A 24,139-nucleotide genomic window follows, 5' to 3' on the forward strand; every position below is an offset into this window, starting at 1 on the left:
TCTCTTCATTATATGTGGACCTAATTGGCATTTAAACATGTACTACTGTGGTGGCTGTGTGCTTCATGTCTATCTTGGCAACACTGATGCATTCACTATTGTGTTCATTCTAGTGTATTTATGTTCCTATTTCCGTATTCATTATTAAACCTACTCCTGAATTATCTCTAATTTATTTTGTATTTATAACCCTGTATTCACTCAACCAGACATCCTGTGACTCCTGCCACCAAATTTCACTAACTCCCCCTATATCTAAATTTAACCTGTCAGTTTCCCTTTTTAAATTTTCTAACCTACCTGCCCAATATAAGGGATCTAATGTTCCACACTCCAATCCACAGAACGCCAATAGAATCAAGACCACAAAGACTGTCATATTAAATATGTGATAGAGGACTGGGAGCTTCAGTGGCAGAACCTACTTTGAAAACCAATATAACTCCAAAAGTAAATCACCTATCAGAATTATTTTTAAGGTCATTGACTGGTTGTTAGATTTGTACTTTTATAAAACATTTACGGGTTAATCGACCAAGGAGGAATACTGTACTGACTGATACATCATCCGAAAATACAAGGAACACCACAACTGTGGAATCATCTCTCATTGCAAATAACATTGTACAGTTTAAGTCTTTAGCCAATAAAATTTGATAAGAAATGGGGACACATTTGCAAAATTAGCACATTTCAAGAGACTGTTTTAATCACTCAAGCTTGTTTCCTGTATGATTTATCTGAGTTTGTCCCAATTCCTAAACAGAGTTTCTGCAGCCACCTCCAAAGCTAGAGATGGGCAGCCCCCTCCTGAATTTGTTCAAAGAGACAGATCTTTCTAAAGAGTGGACAATGGGTGATTCAGAAATAATGAATGGTAGCTCATCTGATTTCAAAAATGCGTCTCTGCTGGCTGCAATGAGTGGGTTGAAAATTCTGTGCTAGGCTGCCGCAGCGGCACCCCAATCCATATCCATAAAAAAAGTTTCCCAAGCTACAAAAAATGTGTTATAAACCTAGTGCAAATGTGGATTGGCCTACCTTATTAGTACATGAAGCTTTTCTCATCCACGAAAACAAAATATAAAGGAAGCCCTTTTTTTCCAATTTATTGGCTGTTGTGCAGCACTCATTCAGCTACCTCAATAGTAATACTAATTTGGATGATATGCAAATAAGCACAACACATCACTGGATCTCCAAGTAGAAAAAAATCTTCAACCCAACTGGGAATCGAAACCAGGCTCTTTTGCTTCATATTCAGCTACCAAGCCAAACAAAACCAAAGGGCTGCAGTAGGACACATTAAGGTGGAAAACACTTCCAGCATCGTGTTTCCACTCTTGATTTCAAAAGAACGTCTCAAGTTTCAGAAGCTCAATAAACGTTTACATATTTTTCAGTGAGTTGTTATTTCTTATCCTCTGACTTAGAATTGCATTTGGAATGTGTTGGCAGTGATTATAAAAGCTGCTGTGTTCAGCCATTATGAAATTGGAGAATATCGCTAAGTAATTATTACTAATTTTGGTAATTTATTGCCTCTCAATCTTGTGACATAGTCCTTCCAATTATTTCTGTGTTCTTTAATCTGCTCATTTAAGTTTTTCACTCTCAGTTCTTTTCTGATACCTACATTCACTCTACTGTGAGACACAATGTACCCAACAACTCATCTTAGCAACTGGACTTCTAGTGCTTGTATTCTGATGGGAATGAGTGTTTCTGCTGTGTTGTCCAGACAAGAGCTTCTAGGTCTAAGGAGCAGTAGTTATTATGAGCAGTAGTGGGTCAACAATAAGCTTGATAATTTGGACTGCAGCTTCACCCTGTACAGTAAATGGTGAGCTGAAGGATTTTTGACAGCACTGTCAGCTCAAGAAAGAATTTTTCATGTCTACCATCCTTTACGTCCATGAAATAATCAGTAAGTCTATGTTTTGTTTATGGGTCAATGAAGGTTATTGCTAAAGTCAAATACTGGTTAGTACCTTGGTTTGGACAATGTGATCAGTTGCAGCTTCTACTTAACTTACTCTTCCCCAGATCACACCATCTTTTTCATAAAGCATCTGGTCTCTTGTGCCTCCAATGCAAGCTCATGTACACTGATACGCTTAGCCTCTGTATTTTGGCACAGTTTATTCCTTGCATATTTTAGAGAGTAAGTCATGAAAGTGATGCTGTGAGCTGACATTCCAGATATGAATTTCTTTGCTCTTGGATTTCATTGACAAATATATGTATGGGGGCTGACTATAGGCTGCATTATGGGTAGGTGCATGCTGAAATACTGTTACATTTGGAGATGAAACTACACACTTGAATTTGCATATTTTTTTAAGGGACTTGATATTTATGAACATATATTTGACTTGTCTATCTTCATTACTAATGGATGTGAGTAGCACGGTCGATAATAAGTCAATGTGTTTGTATGCCACTACTCCGCCTGCTCATCTGTTACTTCCGTGGAGTCTTTGGACAGTGGAATCTATTTTTAGGCTGCTGCTTGGCTTGAGACAGGTGCCCAAATTCATTAGAAGAAGGATAAAAATGTCGAAATTCTTAAATATATGGCACAGATCATCGAAATTAGTTGAAAGTGATAGTCAACTATGCTCTACAGTAACAACAGACAGTCTGGGAGAACTAGTGGCTGCATGAGTAGACAAGTTCATAGCTCCTAAAGCACAGGCTTTAGAGTTCACCTGCACTGCTTTTTTCCAGCCTTCATATGCACCATTATCCTGCCATATCTTGTTCACATGCTATGTAGTTGATATTCAGATATCACATTATTTTTATCTTCCAGCAGTGAAATCCTCACATATTGTCAGGCTTGTCTTCCTGAGTACCTTAACCACTATGACTGTTTCAGACCTTTATATACATGATACACACTTTTTGATTGTGGGTCTAGGTTCTTCTCATAATAGAAAGTGCTGCATGCATATTTGTTCTCACTTTAAGCTTTTATGATTCAAAATGTCTGTGTTAATAGTAAATACTTTAGTTCTGTCAGTGCACTTTTCAGTGCTGCATGACAATATGTCATCCACCTTGTCTTTGCCTAGAAGAATTATGAATCATGTTTGGTACCATTTTAACAAAGTGGAAGAAAAAGGAAAATTCTGCTATTGTCAGCAGATAATTACCCAGGCCTCTGGCTCATCATCACACCTGAAGAGACATATAAGATCGAAGCATTCTACAGTACCCCTGGAATGATGTAGGTCAGGTAGCTGATCAAAATCGCCATCAATCAATACAGGAATTCGAGAAATAATATCTTGTGAACCGTCCTTGCTGATATCTGCTTACACCTCAGGTGAAGGTATGCTCCCAGAAAGGCATATTGATTCTCAAGTTGTATCCAGCTCATGAGTGTCATCAGGTTGTGGACCAGGCCCTCCATTTATTTCCTTTTGTGGTGCCCACACTGTCAACTGCCTTTCATTTACAACAACCAATAAATATTTTTTTTAATATTATAAAGTCGCTCACATTAAATAAAAGTGTGGCATTAGATGTAAAGCTTTTAAAAATGATTTGCAGAGAATACCATTCTTTCTCTACAGTTGAAGAGAAAAAATTTGATATATGCTTTGCCCAAACTATAATTAATCAAGTCAGAAAACATTGTAAAACTCAAACATGAGTTATTTAAAAAAAATTAATAATGATTTGACCACTGCAAAGGCAATTTGCGTTTCATCTGATGCATGGATGAGTGTAAATAACATTAGGTCTATGCACTCACTGCACATTTCATAAATGAGAAGAGTGAACTGAAGTCATATGTTGCAGAGTGCTCACAGTTTGAAGAAAAGACACACTGCAGAAAACATCTCAAACTGGGTAAACTCTTTATCCCAAATACAATATCAGTTTTAAAATCACTTCCATAATAACAGAAAATGTGTCAATATGAAATTAATTGCCATACTTCTGAAACTTTCACATGGCTTATGCTTTGCACATTCTTGACCCTCATTGCACAACATGCAGTTCAGAAGTCCATACAAAAAAACCATGGATGAGGTCAAATGAGTTGTTATGTTTCTTAAGGAGAGACCATCTGCTTTAAGCAAACTTTCTGAAATGCAAGAAAAATTAAAAGAAGACTGAAACAAGATGTAACATCCAGATGGAACACTGTTGCAAGGATTTTTTTTAAATAAAGAAGCCATAATTTCTTGCCTTACTATTTTAGGTGGAAAATTGATCACCTTAAACTCAAAAGGTACAGACTGGGAGATAGTGCAACAGGCTTTACAGATTTTGGAAGTTTTCAATGAGATAACCAAAGAAGTGTCCTCAGAGAAAACAGTCTCACTTTTAAAACTGAAAATCTTGCCAAGATTAATGGAATGGCAACTAAAATCTTTTAAAGACAAAAACAAAGAATATCCTAAAGAAATACAGTATTTACTCGAATCCAAGCCGCACCTGAAAAATGAGACTCGAAATGAAGGGAAAAAAATTTCCCGAATCTAAGCCGCACCTGAAATTTAAGACTCGAAATTCAAGGGGAGAGAAAAGTTTTAGGCCGCATCTCCAAATCTAAACAAAGTTGGTCCAATGTAATAAGAGACACAATTTAGGTCGAATGAATGACGATACAGCTACAGTAGTTTGGTTCGAGTCGTAAGCTTAGCAGTTAAGCTTTACCAGAGAGCCATTGCTATGAGTCAGGCGTTCCGTTCGTATTTATATGGTTTGAATTGATTCCTAATTTTTCTTTGATCCGATAAGCACAGTTTTCTTTGTTATAGGTGTTTACGTCACTCTAAGCTGAAAATGCATTACTGTATTGTGTCATGCATTGTTTGTCACATTCTGATAGTGCATGTTTACAGCCTGTCGCCGCTCGTGGCATGTCTTGCTTTTGTGCACGCTACCGCCACTTAAAATTAAAGAGAGAGAGAGAGAGAGAGAGAGAGAGAGAGAGAGAGAGAGAGAGAGAGAGAGAGAGGAATCGTCTCATTAGCGAAACAATGGCAAGAGACTGCTATTTGTTGTTACTTATAGTGCCGCTCTCTTTGATAATGGTCAACAAGAATAGACTGCGTATGATAGATGTTCTGAACGACAGTTCAGCGAAATTTTTTCTCCGTTTGAAAATCTTTGCAGGCGCCTCTTTAGTACATTACATTCTGCACAGAAATTAGAGTCATCTTAGATTTTAAAATCTAGTCAATTGCCGTGCTTCATTTCTGACTGTATCATTGTTAAGCATAAGAATAATTCGAATATAAACATGACATGATATGTACATCCTTTCGCGTTTGCTGTTGTCTCACTCCAGTTTCGTGGTTTATTAGCTACACAGGATTTAAATGAGATAGCAGCAAATGTTTATATTCGTATTATTCTCATTGTTGTTGTTGTCTTCAGTCCTGAGACTGGTTTGATGCAGCTCTCCATGCTACTCTATCCTGTGCAAGCTGCTTCATCTCCCAGTACCTACTGCAACCTACATCCTTCTGAATCTGCTTAGTGTACTCATCTCTCGGTCTCCCTCTACGATTTTTACCCTCCACACTGCCCTCCAATGCTAAATTTGTGATCCCTTGATGCCTCAAAACATGTCCTACCAACCGATCCCTTCTTCTAGTCAAGTTGTGCCACAAACTTCTCTTCTCCCCAATCCTATTCAATACCTCCTCATTAGTTACGTGATCTATCCACCTTATCTTCAGTATTCTTCTGTAACACCACATTTCGAAACCTTCTATTCTCTTCTTGTCCAAACTAGTTATCGTCCATGTTTCACTTCCATACATGGCTACACTCCAAACAAATACTTTCAGAAACGACTTCCTGATACATAAATCTTTATTAGATGTTAACAAATTTCTCTTCTTCAGAAACGCTTTCCTTGCCATTGCCAGTCTACATTTTATATCCTCTCTACTTCGACCATCATCAGTTATTTTACTTCCTAAATAGCAAAACTCCTTTACTACTTTAAGTGTCTCATTTCCTAATCTAATTCCCTCAGCATCACCCGATTTAATTTGACTACATTCCATTATCCTCGTTTTGCTTTTGTTAATGTTCATCTTATATCCTCCTTTCAAGACACTGTCCATTCCGTTCAACTGCTCTTCCAAGTCCTTTGCCGTCTCTGACAGAATTACAATGTCATCGGCGAACCTCAAAGTTTTTACTTCGTCTCCATGAATTTTAATACCTACTCCAAATTTTTCTTTTGTTTCCTTTACTGCTTGCTCAATATACAGATTGAATAACATCGGGGAGAGGCTACAACCCTGTCTCACTCCTTTCCCAACCACTGCTTCCCTTTCATGCCCCTCGACTCTTATTACTGCCATCTGGTTTCTGTACAAATTATAAATAGCCTTTCGCTCCCTGTATTTTACCCCTGCCACCTTTAGAATTTGAAAAAGAGTATTCCAGTCAACATTGTCAAAAGCTTTCTCTAAGTCTACAAATGCTAGAAACGTAGGTTTGCCTTTTCTTAATCTTTCTTCTAAGATAAGTCGTAAGGTCAGTATTGCCTCACGTGTTCCAACATTTCGACGGAATCCAAACTGATCCTCCCCGAGGTCTGCATCTACCAGTTTTTCCATTCGTCTGTAAAGAATTCGCGTTAGTATTTTGCAGCCGTGGCTTACTAAACTGATAGTTCGGTAATTTTCACATCTGTCAGCACCTGCTTTCTTTGGGATTGGAATTATTATATTCATCTTGAAGTCTGAGGGTATTTCGCCTGTCTCATACATCTTGCTCACCAGCTGGTAGAGTTTTGTCATGACTGGCTCTCCCAAGGCCGTCAGTAGTTCTAATGGAATGTTGTCTACTCCGGGGGCCTTGTTTCGACTCAGGTCTTTCAGTGCTCTGTCAAACTCTTCACGCAGTAACGTATCTCCCATTTCGTCTTCATCTACATCCTCTTCTATTTCCATAATATTGTCCTCAAGTACATCGCCCTTGTATAAGCCTTCTATATACTCCTTCCACCTTTCAGCCTTCCCTTCTTTGCTTAGAACTGGGCTGCCATCTGAGCTCTTGATATTCATACACGTGGTTCTCTTCTCTCCAAAGGCCTCTTTAATTTTCCTGAAGGCAGTATCTATCTTACCCCTAGTGAGATAAGCTTCTACATCCTTACATTTGTCCTCTAGCCATCCCTGTTTAGCCATTTTGCACTTCCTGTCGATCTCATTTTTGAGACGTTTGTATTCCTTTTTGCCTGCTTCATTTACTGCATTTTTATATTTTCTCCTTTCATCAATTAAATTCAATATTTCTTCTGTTACCCAAGGTTTCTAGCAGCCCTCGTCTTTGTACCTACTTTATCCTCTGCTGCCTTCACTACTACATCCCTCAGAGCTACCCATTCTTCTTCTACTGTATTTCTTTCCCCTATTCCTGTCAATTGTTCCCTTATGCTCTCTCTGAAACTCTGTACAACCTCTGGTTCTTTCAGTTTATCCAGGTCCCATCTCCTTAATTTCTCACATTTTTGCAGTTTCTTTATTCTCATGGTGACGAGAATACTGCATGTGATTCACAAGTTACAAAAGCTCCTATTAGCAACCATCTCTTCTCACAGATAGGAAAAAATTCAGAACGTAGAGTTGGCCGTATTGACAAACATCCCAAACAGTCTTGCCAGTCGGGTTTTCGTAGTACATTCAAATGTTGCTACATTCGAAGATGAACACTACGGAATTTGTATTTACTTTGTTGGATAATGTATGAAAATGCAGCGGTCAAAACTCATGCGCGGGGGAAAAAGCTCGTCTTCCACCTTTTTTAAAAAATTTATTAACTGACGAAGAGCTTCTGGCGCCAGTATTTATCTTTGCGCCTACAAAGCATGCCTGTGTAGCGCTACACATATTCGACGGCAGAAGTAAGTTGTGGCGGCACCCACCAACATTTTTCAGAACTTCTGTTTGCTTTGCACTCGGTTCTAAGCTGCAGGCGGTTTTTTGGATTACAAAAAGCGGAAAAAAGTGCGGCTTAGATTCGAGTAAATACGGTAGTCACTGGTTCATAATTTGCTTAAAGGCTTATCTCCACTACCAAACTGATTATTCAGACAACATTACTGGACCCCTGATTCAAAGGCAATGATGTTCCAATGACAAAACATTTCAGGAATGCTACTTGAAGGCTACTGTGGAAATGTTGGTTGTTCAACAACAACAACAACAAAACAGAGGTCTTTCCTCAGCCAGTTACATCCGCAACACAAGAGACATTCTCAATCTGGGAGGAGTTCCGTGAAACTATTAGTCAGCTTCAAGCAAGCCATGCCCCAGAAAGTGTGGCAATTGTTGAACTGGACAAATATTTAGTGAAGGGATATTTGAGTAGCAATAGAATGCCCTTAAACTGACGGGCAACCAGAAAATTGCTGTGGCTAATGGTGCATCAATTGGTTCTAAAAGTATTATGTATCAGAGCAACATTAGTGGCCGGTGAATAAATATTTTCAAAAGCAGGACAAATGTGTAATAAGAAGAGGAAGAGACTCATGTTGACTAAAATGGGTCAAATTTTATTTATAAATGACAATATTGATTAATTTTTCCTTTATGGGAACATACGTCATAATATGACTGTAAAAGACTACTGCAGATACACTTCAATACAGTAGTAACAATTCTTATTTTTTTCCACTAAAAGTCTCTAAATATAACAATATATTTCAAGTTTGCAAAGATATCACTGCACGGTTAAACAGTAAATGAGGACAGCTCTGATAAATGTGCCTATAAAAGTGTTAATATTTGTAAGATGTGCGACAAAAAGGTGATTAAATGTATTCGGTGTAAAGGCTGTCACCGCTGGTTCCACGAGAAGTGCGCTAAATGAAGCATAAAATTTGTAAACGAGGACTACATGTGGACTTGTTTTTTTACGCTTGTTAGTGAAGCTGTGGAAGACAAATTTATAAATGCCATCAACGAAAAAGACAAAAATCAGAGTACTTCAAAGTGATTTACTTACTCTAAACAACAAATATGCTACTCTGAAGAATACGTGTATATGTGGTGCAGAGGTACAGCTTCAATACAAGGAACCATGTATAAACAAACCAGACTTCTTCTCGATAAGAGAAGACGATTTCTTGATTAAGGAAGATTATGGACATAAAGAAACGTCGAAAGACGTCTTCTCAGCGTCGCGTAAAAACGATTCTACAAAGAAGATACAACAGAAGAAAAGGTGAAAATATTCTGTGACAGTCACGGTTGCAACAAGACATTGTAAAGCCTGGTGGCAGTTTTGACAATGTGGTTAAAAGTGTTAACGAAAATTGCTCATAACTCACAAAAAAAGACAGTGAGGTGATAATAGGAGGTGTAAACAACGTTTACAGAAATGAAGCCATGGCCTTTGTTAAGAAACTGATCACAGTGCTGCGGTTCCTGCATTTCACAAACGTAATTGTAACAACATTCCCACAAAGGTATGATCTTCCGGATTGGTTGTGTGTTAACAAAGAAATTCGATGAACGAATTAATAAGTTAAAAAGTTTTTGTGCCAAATTTGTAAATGTAAAGCTCATAGATATTGATACTTATGAAAAAAAACTGTTTTACATGCCATGGGATGCATCACAACAATCATGGTAGGAAAAGATTAACTGCGAGCATTAGCGATGTACTTGAACAGATATCTCATGGTAACGAAAACAGATTCAGATTCAGATTCTTTATTGGACATTCAGCATTATTACATGCAATAGACTTCGTCAGTTCACTTAACCTAATATTTTTATTAAATATATTTAACACATTTAACTTAAGTTGATATTTCGTATTTCTAAAAATTCTTCTATTGAATAGAATGGGTTCATTAACAAGAAGCTGTGTAGCTTTTCCTTAAATAATTTGATTGGCATGCTTGTGGCATATTTGTACAATTTGTTATATATTTTAATTGACATGTACTTATGGCTATTGTTTGTTTTTGCTAATCTATTCTGTGGCAAGATCAGAGAAGTACAGTTTCTTGTATTGTAGTCATGTCTTTGATTCATTACACTTAAATTAGGTAGTTCCGCAAGTATGAAGTTAACACTATCAAGAATATATAGATTAATAATGGTTAAAATTCTATATTTAATGGACAATGGTTTACAATGTGTCCTATTATCTACCTTTGCTATTACTCTGATTGCTTTCTTCTGGATCACCAAAACTTCATTTATTTTTTTGCTATTTCCCCAGAGCGTTAGCCCATACCTTAAAACAGACTGAAAAAAAAGCAAAGTACGCTGTCCTTACATATTCCGATGTCACACATAACATCAGCCTCTTCAACAGGTATGTAACTCTTGACAGCCTAACTGCTATGTGTTCTGCATGAGAGTCCCATGTTAGTTTGTTGTCCAGGATTATACCTAAAAATTTTGCACTTTGTTTTTCTATTTTTGTAGTCTTTGATAGACTGAACCACATGTTCTGGGTCTTTGTCTCATTTAATAGTAGCCCATTTGCATTAAACCATGATGTTGCATTTTCTTTTGCCAAATTCATACTGCTTACAAGTTTATCAAAATCATGGTTTACAGACAGCAGAGTTGTATCATCTGCATACATATATGTCTTTACATTAATATTTGCCGGTAGGTCATTTATATATGTGAGGAATAGAAGTGGTCCTAATTTAGATCCCTGTGGCACTCCGTGTTGAACCTCAAGTGTGTTTGACACATTACTTCCTGAGCTTACCACTTGCTTCCTATTATTAAGGTATGATTTGACGAGTTTTAAACTTTTGCCACATATTCCATAATATTCGAGTTTAGAGAGTAAAACAGAGTGGTCAACACAGTCAAAGGCCTTGCTCAGGTCACATAAGGTTACCTGTATGTGAACCTGGTCCTCAAATGCTGCTAAAATGTCACTCACTAAGATTTCTATGGCATGTATGGTTGACCTTTCTTTCCTGTAACCAAACTGTGATGTACTCAGCATATCGTTTAGTTCTAGGTACTCACAGATCTGCTGATACATTATGCCTTCAAAGACTTTGGCTAGTGTTTGAATTAGTGAAATTGGCCTGTAGTTAGCAGGCTCACTTGCTATTGCAATGGAACCTCCTTCACAGGGAAACTACTACAGTGGAACAATTACTATGGAATTAGGTCCAAAAGAACTAACAGTGTGAGGGACCATACATTAGCAGTAATGACTCACATAGGTGTAAACTTTGCCGAAAGTTTAATAGATTCTGTAAGTTCTTCAGTCAGTAAAAATGGCTTCATAATGCACTTAAATATAGGTGGTGAGTCAGGAGAAATGATGAACAAACTATATGACTTAGAAATACTCTTAGGGCAAATAAAATCTGTAAAAGTCATATGTCTGAATGAACATTGGCTTAAATGGGACAGTGTCAAGCTACTAAATTCACTCTCAGGGTACAAGTTAGCATTGAGTTTTTGCAAAAAAAGGGGTATGGGGATCATGTACAACAGTTGAACAAACACAAAACTTTGAAGCCAAAATGACTTTTGATTGTTTAAATGAGGAACAGGTATTCGAAAGTTGTTTGCATTGAGCTGTCTGAATAGAGTGTACTAATCGTAATAATATATCATGTCCCGGAATATTGGGCTACTAGGGCATTTCTAAAGAAATCTGAAACTCTGCTAAGTAGGTTTCAGGTAAGGAAACCATATAAAAAGATTTAATTTGTTCTGATATTAGTATAGATATAAGAGATGAAAACAGATTTGTTATCACCCTGAAGGATTCGTTGGCTTTGGCTGCAAATGGCTTGACACTAAATTTTACTGAGTACACCAGAGTAGCAACCACTTCTGCCACAAGCATTGATAATATAGAGAGCAGCAAAAAACATGGGAATATAGAAAAGCATGAATTAGAGTTAGGAATATCTGATCATTCAGCATTTTTTATGTAATTGCCATACATAGACAAAACATATAGGCCCACAGTAAAATTGGTCAGAAATTTCAGCCAGCCAAATATAAACAAATTTATTTTGAAATTAAAGGAAACCCACTGGACCTTCAGCAACCAGTGTTCAGTAAGCAATAATTACAACACTTTCATATCTGAATTCAAGAACATTTTCAATGAATGCTTTCCTCTCGTATCAACAAGTGATAAATGCAATAAAAGCAACACACAGATTACGGAAGGTATCAGAATCTCTAGTATTAGAAAGAGGGAAATGTATAAGGAAGCAAAAACCAACCATGATGCTGAATCTATTAGGTACAAAATCAAATACAAAAAATATTTGTTTGGGTAGTTAAACAAGCAAAACATATGGCAAACCATAAATATATAGCTAATGCCTCAAGTAAATCAAAAGCAGTATGGCAGGTTGTCAAGAAAGAAACAGGTACTGAAGAAACAAAACATTTTAATTACAAACTAGAAATTGGAGGGAGTACTGTTAATAACACTCAGCACATCTGTAAAGAATTTAATAAGTACTTCACAACCACAAACAAAACAAAAAAAAAATCATAACTTCTTGCTTCTACAAATAAGACATGATGCAGAACTGCAGGAATCAAGAGAGCTTAAATGTACTGCAGTATCATGTCAGAAAGGAGCTAACATCATACAATCCCTAAAAAAATCTTAAATCTATGGGCTGGGATGAAATTCCAACAAATATTATAAAGGCAGGCAGTGACAGCATTGAACCTCAACTCTGTAAAACAATAAACCAATCATTTGATGAGGGCTGCCTTCCAGACAGACTGAAATATGCTGAAGTCTGTCACTCTACAAAAAGGGAAAACAAGATGATTTAGTAAATTTCCAGCCAGTGTCTATACTCCCAGTTTGCTATAAAATAGTTGAACAAATAGAATGTAATCAATCAGAAAAGAAGAAGATAATATTATTCTCAATAACCAATATGGGTTTATGAAGGGACAAAACACTTTACAAGCTGTAAATGAACTAACCTCTAAAGTAAGTAAATGCCTCAACAACAAACAAAGTGTATCTGGTATTTTTTGTGACCTATCAAAGGCCTTTGACACAGTAAACCATAAGCTACTGCTCCAAAAATTGGGTACATATGGCTTCCATGGAAAATCTATAAGATAGTTTTCATCTTATCTCAAAAACAGACACCAAAGGGTGGTGATACGTCATAAGGGAGAGAAAACTTATCATTTAGCTACAAAATAGCAGGTCAGCAACTGGAAGCCGTTAATTCCATAAATTATCTGGGAGTACTCATTAGGAGTGATTTAAAATGGAATGATCGTATAAAGTTGATCGTCGGTAAAGCAGATGCCAGACTGAGATTCATTGGAGGAATCCTAAGGAAATGCAATCCGACAACAAAGGAAGTAGGTTACAGTACGCTTGTTCGCCCAATGCTTGAATACTGCTCAGCAGTGTGGGATCCGCACCAGGTAGGGTTGATAGAAGAGATAGAGAAGATCCAACGGAGAGCAGCGCGCTTCGTTACAGGATCATTTAGTAATTGCGAAAGCGTTACGGAGATGATAGATAAACTCCAGTGGAAGACTCTGCAGGAGAGACGCTCAGTAGCTCGGTACGGGCTTTTGTTAAAGTTTCGAGAACATACCATCACCGAAGAGTCAAGCAGTATATTGCTCCCTCCTACGTATATCTCGCGAAAAACAGAGAGATTAGAGCCCACACAGAAGCATACCGACAATCCTTCTTTCCACGTACAATATGAGACTGGAATAGAAGGGAGAACCGATAGAGGTACTCAGGGTACCCTCCGCCACACACCATCAGGTGGCTTGCGGAGTATGGATGTAGATGTAGATGTAGATGTAGAAAACACATAAATATATCAAAGAACAAAGTGAAGAGGAAGTTGCATTTATGACTGTAATGAAAATGAAATGGAGATGGGCATGGCATGTAGCCAAGTGAATGGAGATCTGCTGAATGAATGAAGTCCTTAGTTGGATTCTAAGACACAGAAATGATCAAGGAAACCAACTAAGTGAAGCTTGATAGGTGACACTGGAAAACATGTATGAGAACTATCACACATATAATTGATGATCATAATGCATTTATTAACAGTGGTTATCAAATGGCTAATGGTCCCCAATATGATAATGCAGTTTAACTTCTTGTGAAAACTGAATTAAAACTGAAAACCACTGCGAAAGCTTTATCCAGATCTCTGTGGATAATGATGGAGAGGAATTAAACAGACCATTCTTTAGATTAGAAGTTGGTAAAAAATAATAAATAAATAAAAATGCACTGATGATCAAGTTTCTGATTGACTTATGTTTAAATGTGCATAGTTTCTGATATCTCTCTAATAAATATTGAGGAAATTACAAACATCATATAGTGACAAATTCAAGAGATACATATTCAAGAAAGTCTATGAAATGACATGACTATTTGATGTCAATTAGACAATCAATCATTACAAAAGCATCACTGTCTTCATATGTTCATAATAAAAGTGTTTCTAGGCTGACCTAAGAAAAATTTGTTACTCAACACTTAAAAATAACCTATGAATTGCATTACCTGGAACCAGTCAATGGTGCAGCAGTTAATTATTGCTGGAAACTTTCTAATGCTATTTCTAAACCCATCACCAATTGGGCTCATTGCAAGAACAATGTGCAGCTGGTCTCTTACAATTTGTACAAAAAGGTTGAATAGTGCCACTGGACTGCCATCAGTCTAGAAAGAAAATAATCTAGTACAGTAGAAAAAAAGCGAAGAAAATAACATAATATATCAAAAAAGTGTAAAATACTGAGTTGCTATAAACTGAAAAGTACAGAAAAATAGTGTATTGTATTTCAGGCAAATACACATGATATTCAGGTACACTATGAATTAAAAATGGGTCATGACAACCACAAAAATTTTACATGATGAAAATGTAAACAAAATGCAAGGACCTTATTTTAAAGAGTTTAATAATAAGAACAGAGATTTCAGTGCTGCCCATTTTCTTATAAAGTACTGCCCAAGGCCTTATTATACACAGTTAAAAAGAGGGTGCACTTCAAACAGCATTCTAGGGGCAGGACTTATAGTGAGTTGATCCTGTGCTGCTCGCTGCTGTTCTTTGGGCACACTACACTTGCCGTAGTGAAGCAAAATTCGTCATTTGCACTGTGTATTCACAGAGCAGCAGAACTGTCATGTGAGGAAGTGCATGACTTGCAAGTGAGCAGCAAATTTGTCGTGGTAGGACCTAGGCGTGGTCCCTTTGTGGTGCAACTGCTGCTGGTCTACTGGCAGCATGGAGGTAGCGGGGTCATGCTGTTCTTGTTTGGAGTTGTCTAATCTGCCACCAACGTGTGCCAGTCAGAAACTGCCACAGGGCATCGTTCCTGCTCCTCCAAGACTAAGGAAATTCATACACCTGGGACCAACCAGTGCCCCTTGGCAGTGTCAGTCTGACTCTGGAAACCAATACTGACAAGTTGGGTAAACCCAAAGCCCCAGTCTGCAGTGGCGCCCAGTCTCTGGGCTCCCACAGCCAGTCCTCCACAAACATTACAAAGGTAAAGACACGAAAACAGACAGACATGGACATAACACCAGCGGCAAAGTGTCCGTCCCCCAGCTGGCTCACTTCAGAGCAGAGTGTACCACCACCGAAGATGACATGGAGCTGGTTGAGGAGACTGTAGGTGCCAACATCCCCACCTCCAATAGCTTTGCCCCAACTGCATCCCCAGAAGTGGATGAAATTGTGGTGAAGAAGAACGAACCCTCCACATCAGGAACCCAGCCTAAACAGAAGAGGGACAAGATCCCTCCCATCATAGCTACCATCCAAAATGGCACTATGAAGGAATCAAGGAGAGTGCACTGATGTTAAAAGGTGGCCTGTACACGTCATGCAGGGGCTCATCGGTAAAGTTTCAGGTGTCCACACCTCCAGACTACAGAACAATAAAAGATTACCTTCAGAGACCATAATGTCCCCCATGCCAAATATCCGATGTAGGAACGAGACACATTCAAGGTAGTGATAAAAGGTCTTCAACACACAAACCCAGCAGAAATCAAGGTGGGCCTCATCTTCCACAAGTTCATGGTCACAGAGGTCAGACAAGAAAGGTAATAGAGGTCAGACAATAAACGCATGCCTCTGACCCGACAAAACCTGGAGAAGGTCGCAAGAAGCACGCGTCCTTCAAGGTCATTCCTCATCTCGACCAGAAAAACCACAAAGTGTACATGATAAGGCTTATTCTGCATTGCAGAGTCACAATTGAAAAATATCAGCAGCCTGAAGGTCCTGTACAGGGTCACCAGTGCCAGCAGCTCTTCCACAATGCCGAAAACTGTAACCACCCGCCGAAGTTCGTAAAATGCACCGGCCCCCATCTCAGAAACACGTGTGCCAAGAAACGGGACATGGCAGCAAAATGCGCTCTCTGCGGCAACAGCCATCCGGCAAACTACAGCTGCTGCCCCACAGACTGAAGCTAATGGTGAGCTGTCTCCCACGATCATCCCCGTGAATATCCACTGCAGCCGCGGCAATGACCGCGAGCTCTGCTCCCACAGTACAGCCACAGGCATGAGCTCTGCTGCTGTCAAAAGTTGAAGACCGAAAATGCCAGGGCCAGACTTCTACCCATCACTTCCCCTACCAAGCACCCTGATGGCTTTTGCTGCCTGGCCACGGCGTACTCCACCACCACAGCCCACCCAACCCCAGGGTGTGGAGGCTGCTACCACATGGCCACAGTTTTCTCCCAGGGCACAACTGGCGATGTTCCTTGAGGAGATGAGAGAGCTGAGGCAACTGTTTTCAGGATTCAGCATCATGACCCTCTTTAACATATTTAAAGACATCTTGGCATAGCTTCGAGCTCCACCTGATGCCCTGACAAAATTCATGATTATTGCTGAAGGAGCAACAGCATTAATGGCATGCTTTGATGGATCCCCATGGGTCCACAAGAATAAACATCGCAACACGGAACACCAACAGCATTAAAACCAGCAAAATCCTTTTGGAAGACTATCTAGACTGGCATGCCATTGATATTATGTTACTGATGGAAATGCGCCTGAAGCTCGACAACTGATTCGCTGTCAGAAAGTACACCATCCACTAGTTTGACTGTGGAGCTGCCCAGGTGGCAGGACAGCAGTATTGGTTAAGGGCAGAAGGTGCTTCTGATCCTTGGAACTTCCACAGACTCAGACTATCGAGGCTGCAGGTGTAGAAATCAAAATTGGCTAAAACCTTTGGCGAGTTATTTCAGCATACCATCTCTCCACTTCATGTATCACTGCACAAGACCTTCAGGCGATGCTTAAAGTTGGCAATCATGTATTGGTGGGATGGAACCTAAATTCAAAACATAGAGCCTGGGACTGCCATGCTGAGAATGCAAGTGGCTATTTGTGCAGCAAAAAACTTGGATCTTGATGCGGCAGGCACAGTGCACTATTAGGTGGACTCCAACCACAGCCCTGTCGTGCTGGATCTCGCCAGTGTCAAAGATGATGTCCGGAGGATGGCAAACACACAAGTAATCACAAACTGGTGGGAGAGCACATGGAGGAAAACCCCCCACTCCAGACAGAATGGGACGTGGATGAAGCCATTGAGAAATTCACTGGCATCCTCGATGCCTGTGCTCGAGCAACTAGCGTCAGGAAACCACTGATCCTGTTGCCAGGGTCCTGCCCCCTGACATCTGGAACCTCATAGTCACCAAACACAGGAGGCGTAGGCTGTGACAAAGCTACCATGACCCAGCCAATTGCTGCCTGCTGTGGAGTCTAGAGGACCAGGTGAGACAATGACAACAAGAGCACAGGAGCCGCTGCTGGGAGGAGAAACTAAGGTCTGCCTAAGCAGACATATCCAGACACAAAATCTCGAAAATAAACTGGCAACAGTAAGATCCCACCAGAGAAAACAAGTCACTCCATGGCAAGAACAGTCTTGCATATGACGAAAATGAAAAGGTGGAAATAACGGCAAAATCACTGGACTCACTGAGGTAAGCAATAGGCAGGACAGAATAGTTACTGGCCAAGTGACTCAGATAAGAAATACGTGCTCAGTGACAGAATTCAAGCCCGTTAACAAGCCAACAAATATGTGCACTCATCAAGCAGCAGGGTAGCCACAAGGGTCCTGGCCCTGACTGCCTCCGTACCCCACTCCTAAAACACCTTCCCCCTCCCACAATATCCTACCTAGCAAGCATTTATAATGCCTTCTCGAAACGCACATACTTCATCTCAGTGTGGAAAACTGCAAAGGGCATCACCCTATCCAAACCCAATATAAACTTGCTCCTTTCCAAAAGCTACAGGCCCATCTCTCCCCTAACTGGCCTGAGTAAAAGTCTGGAATTAATAATCCTTTCACCCCTCCATCAATACCTGACTGAAAACAACATACTTATGGCTGAACAGTTTTGATTCCACACTGAGCTCTCCACTATCCAACAACCTCTTTGCTTGGTAGAACACGTGTCTGCCCTTGGCAAGGAGACAAGCAACAGGAGCAGTGTTCCTAGACACAGAAAAAGCATTTGACTGTGTCTGGCATAATGGCCTAATGTACAAACTTGACCAGACAGGGCGCCCAGTTCATATAACCTGGATCATTGACTCCTTCCTTACAGGATGTCAGTTCTTCGTAAGGGACGGAGACAAGTCCAACTAGATACAACAGATTGCGGCAGGAATCCTACAAGGCTCCGTTTTAGGTCCTGTCCTCTATACCATATACATGAATGACATCCCTAGACAGATTGGCAGAGAGATTGCTCTCTGTGCATAAGACACTGCCATATACAGAAGCAGTGGCAGACTCCTCCTCACACACTGCCACCTCCAGCAGCATCTGCACAAAATAACCCAGTGATGCAACTGTTGGAAAATTAAGATCAACCTTACAAAGTGCCAAGCAATCTATTTCACCCCTAAAATGGAACTCCCAAATCATCAACTCACAATTGACGGCCAAGAGCTAACTTGGAGAAGTTCTGTCATATACCTGGGGGTCAAAATAGATCGCCGCCTAACATGGAACAGGCACCTCACTACCACTGCAAACAAGGGCTGTGCCCTCTTCTATAGGCTATATCCACTCCTGAATGACACATACATAAAATACCAAACACAAACTTAACACATAAAATACACAAACAACCCCAATCCCTCAGTTTCACGAAAACCTCTAGCACATTACAAAGTCAGACGGGCACAGCCCAGTGGTACTTTGTGCACAACCAGAACACCCATAGCTTCATCTTCAAACAGTGGAGGCGAAAGTATTGATGCAACAGAAACATCATGAAAAAATTAGGAATAAGTTGGCAAATGTTAATATCATATAAATCACAACATGCAGCTATATTTTACACAGCCAGTGCCAATATCGTGAATATTTCAGTATTGATAATTGGATAAGTTACTTTTTGTTGGATTATATTAGTTGTGATAAGTGGGCCTCATGATGCGGGTTATTCAAAATGTGGGAAGAATATACATTTCCACTTATGTGCAACGCAACTGTTTCTGGTCTTAGTATTGTAGTCATACTTGGCACCAATTTTTGACAATGAAACTGAGAGGTGTAGTGGAAGAAAATGCTAACCCTAAATTTAGTAAAAATTCATCAAATCACTTTATCTGCTGCATTTTTTAATGTGCCACATTCTGGTAACAAGTAGTTCCATATCTACTGTTATAAATGCTGTCCACTATATAAATTGCTTTGTGTTATTCTGTTTACGTTCTAACGTACATTCTAACATATAGCATGTGGCAAGGCAAAATGAAGTGTTGCAGGTTAGCATTTTCTTCCACTGGCCTCTTCAATTATGGAATATTAATTTATTACAGAGATAAATTATTTGTAATATAACCTAAAATATTCATATCAATAGTACAAAATATTTCCATGAAGATACTCTCCAATCGAGTAGAAAAAGTTGCAAAAAAAGAGATTGTAAAGTCAGTCTTAAGCTTTCTACATAATATTTAATATGCTCTTTTAGATGATTAAATATATGTGTACCCACATATCTGTCTTTCTGTACTAATGTTAAAACTATTGACATAATTTCAGTGACTGTTTTTGGACCTAGTATTGGATTCATGCTTTGCACTAATTTTTCAGAGGAGAATTACTGGTAAGACAAATGATGTTAATGAATACAGACTCCTCCCAATTATTCAGGGTAAAGTGGGGGAAAAGATGCATGTATAATTGACAACCAAGAATAATCAAGATATCTTAAAACATGTATTCTTCATTACACAGCCTTATCAAAGTTCTCTGTATATGTACTATAGGCCCATAAGTGTCTTAAAATAGTCTGTGATGTTGGTCTGCTCCTAAGAGGAGTTGACATTTTCTCAGCAGGATTTCAAATTATTCTTGTAGCAATAATTTCATTGTACTGAAACTCCCTCTGGCCCATTAAAGCAGCAGTCCCATTTTCAGCATCATTTGTGCTGGAAGCCAGGTTCACATGCGTCAATCTTCAGCCTGTCATTCAAGTTTACTTCATTGATATCTTCAAAATCAATTAAAACAGCTGCCAGATTCATTATTTGTGCAGTTGTTATTTCCTCATAACAGAAACCTTGAAAATCACTCCCTTCGATACCTGGAAGACTTTTCCTCCACAATCAAACTAGTGTATGTTGGTCAACTTCCTGACAGGAATCAGAAATCTCATGTTTTGCATCTAGAATTGCAATTTCTTCCAGAATGCCACCAATCATCCTCATCAACTAGAATTCCCAATAGACTTGCCCAGAAGCATTGTTTTATTGATGCAATTAAGCCTTGGTTCATTGGCTATATAACGGCATCCACATTAGGAGGTAAAATCTTAGTTATGGTCCATCATCAGATACAACAATCCTCTCATTGGAATGTGTAGTGGTGTTATCAAGCAACAGAACAGACTTCTGTGGAAACACTTTCTCCACCAGAAATCGCTGATCTTGTGATACAAAATGCGCTTGGAATCAGCTTTTGAAAATTTTATTATCCGTCAGTGCTCCTTTTTGGTTATAATGATGCACAGGGATGTCCTTAGCTGTGACACCTACATATGTTCAAGGTTTTTTTGACTTTCCAATCACTAGAAGTTTCACATTGTGGTTCCAAAATGCATTAGCAGTACACGAAACTGTTACATGTTCTTTATACAACTTAATAGTAGGAGCATGAACTTTTCTCTTAAAAGCAGGGGTTCTAGTGGGTAGACATTTCAAATACAGAGCACTATTGTCTTCATTATAAACATAGTCTGGTGTGAAATTCCCTTCTTCCATAAATTTCCCAAACTCTCCTTGGAAGTATTTAGCTCCTGCAACATTTGAACAAGGCTTCTTCAACATTTGAACTAAGTTGATCTCCTTGCATAGTAAGTTCATAAATGTAATATTATTGTTTGAATATGATTAGCTACCCAGATGAGGCATCCACATTAGGAGGTAAAACCTTAGTTATGATCCATCATCAGATACAACAATCCTCTCATTGGGATGTGAAGTGGTGTTATCTCCTTCTATCCTAGTGCTTCATGAAAAAATTTAGCTTTTCTGGCACACATCGCACCCAAAAAAATGATAAGTTCTGCTTGTTTTTGCCTAAACCATTGCAAAAGAGTGGCATCTCATGTTTTTTTTGTGCAGACAGTCTAGAACTAATTGCATTTTTTGACAAAATCCTGTATTTTCTGCTTATTCTTATTATGTCCTGAACAGTCTGGATCCCAATACAATAATCAACTCTTCATTTTGCAATGCTTCATCCTGTCTCAAAACTTTCAATTAATTTTAATTTTTGTTTTGATATGAACATATGTTTCTTTCAATGCTCCATCATTTCTTTTAAAAATTGCTTTAACTTACTTCACTGGCACTTAAATGCACATTAAAAAACTGAGACTATTTTCAATTTACATGGACCAGGCTGGCTGATAACACTGAAAACTTTATTCTTTTGTCATATGACTGTCATTTAAACAATGGAAATGGTGCCTATTGTCATTTGGTGAGCTGCTTATTGCTGTTTGCTAGAAGAAATATTCTCCCAAGAGAGAGAGAGAGAGAGAGAGAGAGAGAGAGAGAGAGAGAGAGAGAGAGAGTACACTGTACATTTATTCATTAACAGCTTACAAAATACCATGCATTTTGAAGACGTCTCTGCAGGATACTCTAAAACTGACAACAGATATTGTAATGTAATTTTAGATATAGAAAATTCTACCTCAATAAGCTTATTTTTTCCAAAAATTAGTCCATTGTCTTAGTGAATGAAAATTTGGAAACTTAAGTGGGTTTCTCATTTTTAAATCGCCTATAGCAGTTACCACAAATAACCTTGGTGATTTTTGTTTTATTTTAATTTTTATTTTTTACTAGAGTCATGTGTTGCTATGGCTCAGCGTACTTAAATGCAAAAGAAAGAAAAGAGAAAGCACATGTTTCTCGTATGTTTGGGAACTGAATATATGTTCTAATCTTCTTCACTCCCCTGTATCTGTCCATCTCCTTCTCCCTCTCTTTTTCATCATCTTCTTCTTCTTCTCTCTTACCTTGCCCATCTTCTGCTATTTCCACTTCCTCCACCACTCTGTCCTGCCCCTCTTCCCCAATCTCTCTCTGACATTGAGCCTCATTTACTGTTATTCCAAATTCAGATTCTGTAGTAGGATTCTAATCATAAGCCAATAAGCCAAAATACAACTTTCCTGCATGAATGAAAATAAAACAGCCCATTGTTGTGTACACAATTTATGTTAAAATACATATAATGATAATCATTGGTGTGAAAATAACAAAACAGCATACTGTTGTGTATACAATTTATGTTCAAAGGTACATATAATGAGAAAGATAGAATGCTACTCATCATGAAGATGACACACTGAGTTGCTGACAGGTACAACAAAAAGACTGTTGCACATTCAACTTTCACTTATGGCCTTCCTCGGGAAGGAAAATACAAATATTTGCACAAGCAAGCACATTTCATGCACACAACTGTTATCTGCTGCTGTTCTGGCCAGAATGCAATGGTGTCATGTCAAACGGCAGCAGTAGTCCTGAGTGGGGCAGGGATGGGAGAGGGACAGCAGGGTACAAGTGAGGGGAGAGATTGCCTGGAAAAGCTTGCAGGGACTAGACAGTGGACAGTCAAGCCTGCCAGGTGCAGTGTCGAGAGGTGGTTGGGGAGGAAGGGGGAGGATGGAGCGGGAATGGAAAAGGAGAGGGTGAGGGTGAGGCGCTATGAATTTGGAGGAGGTGATAGGACAGGACAGAAACTGTGGGTGGAGCTTGTGGGGACAGTAGGTTATCCCATCTGTGTAGTTCAGAAAAGCTGCTGGTGGAAGGCAAGATCCATATGGCCTTGGTTGTGAAGCAGCCATTGAAATCAAGGAAGCTGCAACTTGGTCCACTCTGCTCTTGCCACAGTGTGGCAGTGGCCATTAATCCTGCTGTTCAACCGATTACATCAGAGATGATATATGGGATGGCTGATGTAACTGGCTAAGGCTGTGACGGGACTGGAATAGTGAGTGCTAGGTGGATGGTTTTGGCAGGTCCTGCATCTAGGTTTTCCTCAAGGATGTGATACCTGTGGAGGTTGGGACTGGGAGTAATATAGGAATGCACTAGGATGTTGTGGAGTTTGAGTGGACATGGGTTACCACTTTAAGAGGGATGGGAGGGCTCTTGGGTGGAATGTCCCTCTTTTTAGGGTATGATGATAGATAACCAAAGCCCTGATGAAGAATGTGGTTCAGTTAATCCAGTTCAGCATGGTACTTGGTGACAAAGGGGACACCTCTTTGAAGCTGGTTTTTGGGGATAGTGGGAGGTTGGGGAAGTGTGAGAATTTTTTGTGCCATATCCCTTCCACAGAAAAAACTGATCCCATCCAGGCCAGCCACCCATGAACAGTATATCTGTGGTGTGGAGAATTCCCCTGTCCAGCATGCTGAAGGTCTCACCATGGTCTTTGTAGCTAGACACTATCTACCAAATCAAGTCCACATACAAATTTTCCATGTCACATCCTATCACACCACTATGCCTCACACTGTCCCTAAGAGCCAGTGGCAAATAGGTGCCCCTGTCATCATCCACTATCACCCCAGACTGGAGCAACCGAACC

The 24,139-nt window shown here is 39.3% G+C and overlaps 1 protein-coding gene across 1 annotated transcript in view; it reads right to left on the reverse strand.

Moving 5' to 3' along the window:
* Positions 1-24,139, reverse strand: part of LOC126336485 (dynein axonemal heavy chain 7) — a 978,012-nt gene that overhangs the window by 366,303 nt on the left and 587,570 nt on the right. The window contains exon 39 of the mRNA XM_050000228.1: positions 14,521-14,679. Within this exon, the coding sequence (XP_049856185.1) occupies positions 14,521-14,679 (159 nt within the window). The remainder of the gene's footprint in view (positions 1-14,520; positions 14,680-24,139) is intronic.

The sequence above is a fragment of the Schistocerca gregaria genome, chromosome 2 (genome assembly GCF_023897955.1).
Source record: "Schistocerca gregaria isolate iqSchGreg1 chromosome 2, iqSchGreg1.2, whole genome shotgun sequence".
NCBI lineage: Eukaryota > Metazoa > Arthropoda > Insecta > Orthoptera > Acrididae > Schistocerca > Schistocerca gregaria.